Source organism: Centroberyx affinis, unplaced genomic scaffold (assembly GCF_046629955.1).
Source record: "Centroberyx affinis isolate AG114_WGS23_722 - 3 ecotype Tasmania unplaced genomic scaffold, CSIRO-AGI_Caff_v1 ptg001748l_1, whole genome shotgun sequence".
Classification (NCBI taxonomy): Eukaryota; Metazoa; Chordata; class Actinopteri; order Beryciformes; family Berycidae; genus Centroberyx; species Centroberyx affinis.
This window is the reverse complement of record NW_027280150.1, coordinates 158,579-167,500: the sequence shown is the minus strand read 5'-3', so window position 1 is coordinate 167,500 and position 8,922 is coordinate 158,579. Positions and strand designations below refer to the sequence as shown.

General features: G+C 41.5%; 1 protein-coding gene across 1 annotated transcript in view; it reads right to left on the bottom strand.

The window, feature by feature from the left end:
- The window catches only part of LOC139652049 (roundabout homolog 1-like), a 62,738-nt gene extending 54,344 nt beyond the window's left edge, over positions 1 to 8,394 (bottom strand). The window contains exon 1 of the mRNA XM_071528983.1: positions 8,010 to 8,394. Within this exon, the coding sequence (XP_071385084.1) occupies positions 8,010 to 8,394 (385 nt within the window). The remainder of the gene's footprint in view (positions 1 to 8,009) is intronic.
- Between the last annotated feature and the right edge of the window lie 528 nt (positions 8,395 to 8,922).

The following is an 8,922-nucleotide window of genomic DNA, read 5'->3' as shown; positions in this document are numbered from 1 at the left end:
ACTGTGTAGATTTTATATAATTAGCATTCTAATGAAACTTTAATGAAACTTAATTGCTTAAACATATTTCTTCTGCTCTGATTGCAAAAATTAACAATGTATTGATCAATATACAAAGCCTTTTAGCCCATAAAATACTGTCTTCTGTATGTTTGGATTTATGGTATTGTAATGCAGTTTCTGCCTTCTACATAATCTACAATATACAAAATTTCTACAAAATTACATAAAGAGACCAAAAACCTAGCACACTTCTAGACCATGGGATTCAAAAACTCTATGTAAAGATGGACTATACTGTTGTTTGGGGGCTACCACATCACACATATTGACAGCCAGCTCTTGGCAACATGCAGGACAGTTGCAATGTGTTAGACATTTAAACAGCCAATTGGCCAGACAGGACAGAGTCAATAAACTTAAATATATATCATTCAGCAGTCCCTTTAACACTATGTAAAAGTTAGCTAGAAACAATGTTACACTGACCACTGTAATTCAGCTGCCCAACCTGCTGATCAAGTAGGATGGGCTGGACAGGTGAAAGATTTATGAACTTAGTCTTACATATCCTAAATCAACGGCTGTGTCCAAATAACAGGATGCAAGAAGTAGTGTCTTCATTTTGGTACTATTATTAATTGCAGTGGACCCTTCCAAATGACTGATGTCGTTAAACAAGTCAAATCAACTTGTGAGAGGTTTGTTTTGAAGGCAAACATCATTGGCTGCTTTTGATAGAAAACAAAGTGCAGTTAAGAGAAAAGAGGAGGGATGCACAGTGTTGGAGGTCCATTTTGATTTCATTTACTGGCACACAATAATAAATTATGAAATTCCCATTTCTGTAACCGGGCATATATTACAGTAATTTGTGTTGGCAAGTTTCAATTAAAATCTCCACATCAGTGTGGAATAGGTCCTGTGCCTAGATTTTAAACAAATCTACTGATGGGCAAGGGTCTTGAAAGAGCAGAAGATATTGCCCAATATCAAAGGTCATTCATATTTAAATTTTTAAATTAAATAAGTCCCTTTCCTAATTTTATACATGAATAGTTTCTCACAATCGAAGGACACAAGCCCTATTCTAGCAGAAGTGCTATAACTGACAATAGGCAGCGAAAGGTTTTTAAACCTACTGTCAATATTCTACTTTGTTAAGCAAACAATAAAGGAATTAATAACTAAAAGGAAGGGTGAGGAAAATCTGTCTCGTTTGGTTTAATGGTTAAAAAAAAACACTGAGTTGAATTTCCCCAGCAATTTGTGTGTCTGGTATACATTCAGAATATTTGATTATGGTTAGCAGTGGCATAGTTATGTACCCGTCTGTACTTGATCGCACAAGAATTTTGATTAGCTTAATGATAGCCCAATAGGTTTGCATTTTAATCACAGACACTAACAAACAGTCATCAAACTACAATTACACAGTGGAAACCATACATCTGGGAAAATGTTCATTTTTGATTTTCATTTCCTGAAGGGATTGTTATACTGAGCTTGAATCCTTTTTTTTTTTTCTCGTTACAGTCTACCAACCTTTGCAACATATACTGTGAGAGATATGATACCACACATACATAATGAAAGCAGGCGAAGGGCTTTGGCAGATGAAAACTGACGTGATGTTGAAAAGAAGAAGCTGCAAGACCTTTGACCCCGGGGGCGAGATAGCATTAACCCTGACCACAGATAAGGCTGCTGGACGCTGTGGACTGCGGGGGTCTGGAGTGACAGATAGAGGATGGATAAGGCAAATACCTCAGCAAATGCACGACCATCCCTCTCCTCTCCCTGACAGCATGGATTACTCAACCATGCTGCTAAGCCCACCCTGATAAGTTAGGAAGTAAAACAGTGGGCACACTAGGCATGTGCTTATTAGAGTCGGCCTTGTGTCTGTACAAGCGCTGTTGCAAGTTGTGATTGGATTATAATGGGTTTGGAAAAAACACTGTTAATTACAGTGTTCGGAAATATTGTCTCGTTCGCAACTAAGCACATGAATACAGATTGTTTGGCCCTGCAGGAAGCTTCTACTGGCACATTACGCATGAATGAATGAGTGAATAAAATGTATATGACTTCAGAGTAACCTGATGCAGCAAGCATGGAGGTTTATTGGAATTGAATAAAACCCAGCTGCATTACTGCTCTGAGGCTTCAGGGAAATACAACCAGTGCTGAGGCATTTAACAAGGGGGAAAAGATTTAGTGTCAGGGGAAATAGCCCGAGCTAAAGAGCGTCTCCCCAATAACAATTAGAGCTGAATACATCAGCCACAAGATGATACCCAACGGGGTTTGAACAAAAGGGGAACACGCGGCTGGAATGGAGTACTACCCAAAACATATGCTTAATGTGGACACACCTACATATGGCCATGCACACACACACACACACACATACACACAAGAGTCTATCTTCAACAGACAGATCGGTTGATTTGACTCTCACAACCTGTTTTTCTTTTTTTTTTTTCTGCATACCCATTCCAATTCCCCTGTGGTCTGTCTTTCTTTCCTCATCAGCAACTTATTCTCCAAAGATAAGCACAAAGAGAGAAGAGGAGAAAAAGAACATGCTCATACCTCACTCACACACACAGACAATAAAGAGGGCTTCATATGTCTCTAATGTAGAGAAACCCTATACAGTGCTGATAATTCACAATGCCTGTCAGCGTAATATCACACATCGAGCTGCAGAAAGAGAAGAAAATACACAAGCATCTTTCAAGCGTCTCTCATTCAGTATTCTGGGATGGAAAGCTGTGTTTTGTTTTCCCGACAAGGCTAATTAAGGCACATCTCTACTGCTAAATGCAAGCTCCTATTGCTAGAGAAAGTATAAAAAAATCTTAAAGTATAATTACGTTTGAAGGTCAGTGTTTTTTTATTTCCTGTGAAAGTAGCAACTGTCATTTCAGTCGACACGCACAAATTTATACATACTTAACATGGGTGCCGGCATGCGCACGCACACACGCACACACACAAAACAGGAACAGCTTTAAGTTTTGTTAGTCTTGCCACACACTCCACAGCCATATGGTCTTTGTCAGATGCTCTTGACTACTCAGAGCGACTTCCCCTCTCCTTTCCCTGCGCCGTGCTGCTGCGAGCCAAGCGAACTCTTTCCCTGCGTCTTGACACTCTGGTACAAATCTGGCTCTTGGAAACGCTGAGCCTAGGGGAATATAGAGACTGAAATTGTTTAGACAATACTTGCAGCACACTCGCCTCAGTCTCCAGACTGTAAACGCAAACCAGCTGTCCCCAGAGTGCGATGCTCGTTCACTGACTGATCTAACCATAGGCCGACCGGGAGGGAAGGGAGTGGGAAAACAGGACGAGAAACAAGAGGCTAGCATGGCACAGCAGCATTCACAAACTGTCACAGGCAATTGAAAATGAACACTGATATCTGACTTCATGGCAGTGGATGAAGAGCACTTTACAATGTGTCAGTGTTTGTCTATCAGGCAATATCACCTCACATCCACATAGAGGGAAAATGACAACTTTACCTAGACATATTGCTCCGTTGCCACTTAGGATGTTTTATTGCCTTTATCCAGAGTGACTACAGACAGGATGTTGTCAGTGACAGTGACAGCTATTTGAAGTGAGGAGCCATTAGTTAATGGATGGGAACAGGCTGAATGGGAACCTGACCTCTGAGAATCCTCCTCTTGTGTCTCCTCCACCCGCTCCTTTCTACTATAAGAGTACAATCAAAGAGGAGTGGACAGGCGGACAGAGCAGGGGGTCCCACCCTTCAGCTGTCAATCACACCATCTGACTTAGCTGCGCATATCCCAAGATCCGCTTCAGAGAGTGTGGGGTTACAATGAACACACCGCTGATGCTAATGCACTCCTACAATTACCACAAACCACCTTCCCTGTCCTCCCACTGACTCTTTGAACCTATTAGAAAAAGCCTTATAGATATTGCTGTTGTCATGTGAAAAGTTTGGTGTTTTTTAGAAGAATTACATGTTCCTTGAGAAAATTTTCCGACCTCTAGGGCTGAAAAAGTAGCATCAGTGTAACTGAAAATAACGTCAGAGCGGCTGGATACGTCAGTCACTAGTGATTGGTTCGGGGAAAATCAACACCCCCCCACACAGAAAATGGCTAACATGGAGGCAATCTCAGACTAATGGAGTGGTAACGCAATGGTCATTCAGTCTGAATATCAGGCTACTGAAAAAGCCCTTTCAAAACCCATTGGATAACGTCAAAGATGCTAAAAACATGGCTGTTTTCTTAGCTACTGAAAAGCTGACATTTTGGAGATACTAGGTCTTCTGAGCAGTGGTGTGGCTGTATGGATATCTGTCCCTTAAGTGACTCATATGTTCATCACAGGAGTTTTGTGGCTAAACATTAAGCCCTGCCACGAGCCTCACTTTCCTCTAGCAAATGGCAGTGTCCAATTAGGTTAAGAATATCATTCATTCCACTCCTTCACTGAACCTAAAAACAGGTCTACTGCCAAATAACCTTTAGAGTACACAGGCTGTGACTTTGCTTTCACCTCAATAAAGCGCTTCATGATTGAATCAAGTGGCCGAGGTCAACAGGACACATGTTCATTTCCCAGGGTCCTCTGGGGTCCCTGCAGGCAGAGAAATATGCTGAGTGTCTTCTCTGACATTTATTGGATGGGAACTAAGTTATATGTCCTTTTTTTTGTCCTTTTTCTCATTTCAGCTCTTGCTTTCAGAAAGGGCTCAACTGGTCTGTGTATGTGTGTGTGTGTGTGTGTGTGTGCGTGCGCGCGTGTGCTTAGGCAGTATTTCAACCCTGTGGTCACGCTTCAGGCACCAGCACACACTACATCTGTCACTGTCTTTACTCCGTCACCTCAGTTTTCTGCAAACAAGTCTCACTTCTCTGCCTTGAAGGACACACAGCAGAACCAACACTTCTGCTCCGCTTTATCTCTGTCACTTCTTTCCTGCTCCCATCACTTTATGTTTGTCAACCTCTAACGCCGTCTTTTGTCAGTCGTCGGCGCAATTTTCATCGTCTCTCTCCTTTACCCACTGCTCAAATTCCCACTGCAGTCCTGACTGTTGTAAACACAGACAGCGGGTCTTTTTGATGTCTTTTTTGATCCCCTGCAATGTTGCTCAGCAGAAGCCCTTAATTTCTCATATTATTTAATATCATGACAACTAACAATATTCATTTACATTTACTATGAGCTGTAAATGTCTTGTTAGTTTGGCATACTACTGACCTCTTCATGAACTCACCATATTGCTCAAAGTCTGATCAACTTGGCTACATCGTTATAAGTGAAGCATGACACAATGCAATATGCGTCTACTTTTACTCTGAGAATAACTGTTGCATGACATAATATATTGTAACAGATACAATTTTGGATCAGGTTTCAATGGCTTCATTATTTGCTGTGAGCATCTAAGAAGTTGTATTAGCTCATTTAACAGATGAAAAAAAAATCTTTCAAATGATACCAAATGCAGGCATATAACATTGAAAGCTGGGCTTCAAACATGAATTAAATATAGAGGTGTTGCAGTTGTATCACAATTCTCAAAGCAACCATGGCTGTTGCCATCATGGATGTCCATTGGACAATTAGATGTGCAGAAAACTTTACTTTAGATAATATGATTAATTCATGAATTACTTATAGGACATTGTGGTGCACTACTAAGAATTCCACAGCTCATAATACATTTGATGTATTATAAACAAAATAAATATATAAATATATATATATATATATAAATACATTACCTCATAACTTGCTCATGCCAGATTGATGATACATTTGAGTGTATTATAACATTTTCTGATACGTTGTTCCTGGAAATTGTACATCTGATCAGCCTAACAAAACTGATACCAGAAGATTTCCATCCACCATCCCACCCACTTATAATCTTTTGTTGTCTGAGTGATTCTTGAATGGCAACTGAACAGTAGGTGAAACTTGATGATACATCACACAAAAGAGGCAATGTACTAAAACACGAGAGGGTGACCACAACATGCCAGCTTGAATTCTAGTCACCCTGATTTCTTAAATAGGGTTCCATTTACAACCAGTCAAAGCAACCATTAAACAATTACAAAGCTATAAAAAAAAAAAAAAAACACTAACACATTAAGCAGACTAACAAGTGATCTCCCAAATCTGACATGCCAGAGTGAGGTCAATCCTCCTTTTAACCCCCCAGCTTCCCAGCCCTCTCCCAAACTCCCTAACTCAGCAGCATTTTCCAGAGGGGGCTCTGTTTCACTACCTCACATCTAGCCCCTGGGCGACCCATGAATCCATGTGACCTCTAGGAAGAAGCAGGGAGACATAACTCATCCAGGCAGCTCCAACAAGTCCTCTCTGTGTTCCCCCCTCAACCTTAAAGCCTAGCAGTAAATTTAGTGAACTCCAAGTAATAAACTCTCCCACAGGAGGGCTTAGCTTCTCAAAGTAGGAGTGCTGATCCAGCATTACCAAGATACCATTTGACCATCTCTTTCATTATAATTCAAACGGCGAAACTAGATACTAGAGGAGCATTACTATTCTAAAACCTTTGAGAAATATCTGCCAAGGGAGAGAGAGAGAGAGCCTGGACCGAACTCTGCAGGCTGACGCAGCAGAGCAGAAGGAAAATAGCGGAGATGCAGTGTGTGAGGGCATGCCCACTGTTGTTAACCCTTGTCACCAGTAAAGGAGTGACCCCCAACCCCCTCCCCACCCTTACACACTTCCTTGTTCAGTGCATTCATCACTCCTCATACTTTCCAGTCCGATTCCTGTGTTTTTCTACTTGCAGAGCCTGTGCTCCACAGAGAATCTGCACTTACCATGTTCAGATGCCCCTAACCCCTGACCTTTGCCCTTTGCCCTCTGTCTGCTTCTCCACAGGCTTCATTCCATCACCCGAGCCAATAAATACACACACACACACACACACACACACACACACACACATACACATGCACGCATTTGGTTGTGTGTCTATTGCATGCAGGCTGACAGATTCCTTACTGGGACACAATGCAGTGAAAGGCTGTTTAACTGGCAACGCCACACACTTGACACTTGGAACATGACGATTCAGCGAGTTGACGCTGTCACCTGTTAGAAACACACTTACTAGTCTAAACCTGCGGACTAAAGCAGACACACAGCTGCTGCTTGTCTGACAGGTGGCTCCCTCAGTGAATGTCCACCTGTCCCTCACTCATAAAAAGTGTACTTTGACCATAATTGGAATGAAAGTAACAACGTTAACTTTACCTACATAAAACATGTTTTTAAGTTTACATATGTCGTTACATATCTAATGACATCAACATAATTGCTCGAAAGGGTGGCATTTCGGTATAATGAAAATATGAAAATAATGAAAATATAATGAAAGCTTGTTGGGATAAATTAAAATAAGAATTTAAATCTTAAAATATTAGTATTTTTTTAATCAGCAGCTTATATCCATGCCTAATAACTAGATTATCTTAAGGTTATTTTCAGCAAATAAGTTTTAAACTTCAAATAAGATGCTCGCTTTCCAATGAACATGGCTGACTATATTAAAATCCCTGCTATCGTCATCTCACCTGACCCCGCGCCGAGAGACTAGAACCTCAATAATAATCAAGGTATTAAAGAGCTCAGATGTTTTCTCAGTCTGAATATGCTCTAAATGGCATCTCTTATGTCTCTGCCATACGGCTAGTTGCACCATCGATTTCATTCCCATCAGACTTCCAGAGACGACACTGCTGCTTGGTTCTTATTGGTCCAAGGTTGACTGATCTCATCTACTTTTGCTCTAGTGTTCTACTGTGAGTAATACTGGCCAATGTACATTTTGGGGTGTTCGCTGATGAATAGTGGTGTTATAAGTAGAATCAGCAAAGCATATAGCTGTATCCATGTATTCTGTACGCACACACACACATATACACACACACACACACACACTCACTAACAGTGAGACAAGCACTTACTGGCTACTTCTAGGGATGCGTTGTGACTGATTGCCTGCCCCAGATAGTTGCGGGCTACACACACGTAGCTGCCGTCGTCAGGTTTGCTGCGTCGTCCGTGGACGATGCGTAGGAAGAAGAGGGAGCCGCTGGGCAGCAGCATACGGTGAGAGCGGGGGTTGTCGCGGTCCGTCTCAACGCGCTCCCCATCTTTGTACCACTCCACCGTGGGCGCAGGACGGCCCTCTGCCTTACAGTTGAGAGTGGCTGGTTCCCCCTTGGACACAATGAGGTCAGAGGGGTGTTCCACAATGCGGGGAGGGAAGTCCTCCTGGCGAAGACGGGAGCCTGACAGGGAGAGAAGAGAGCATAAGTGATAAAGGAAAGAAGAGACTTTTTTCCCCATGTATACACTTCATCTCAAATATTAGCTTATTATTAGACTAGTTGCTACTTGCTTGTCAAGTGAATATGGAAAAAAAGAGAAAGAAAAAGGGCCACAGTTAAGTTTATGAAGTAATGCATCCATGCAATATAGAGGAGTACAGTACGACTAATCAGAACAGCAGCAGCTCTAAATGAATTAGACACAGCATATTATCATTGCTGTGCAAGTGCCTTGTATTAGCAATAATCCAGTTTGAAAGCATAATTACCACACAATCTCATGTGGCTGATGAAATGTTTTCCTTTTGTTTCAGCCATGGGAGCCCCATGAGGCAAATATAAAGCAATAGGCAATGCTGACATTTGAAGTCCTTAGTAATGCATATCTTGCAAAACATGTCTTGCCTTAAAACATATATTTTTGGGGGGGGGAGTAACAAATTATACTTTACAGCTGTGAGAAAAGCTCAAGATTAAATAAAAAATAAAAAATGCGGCACTATCTGTGGCACCACTGGCGTCACACTACTGGCCTTGTTTATGTTTA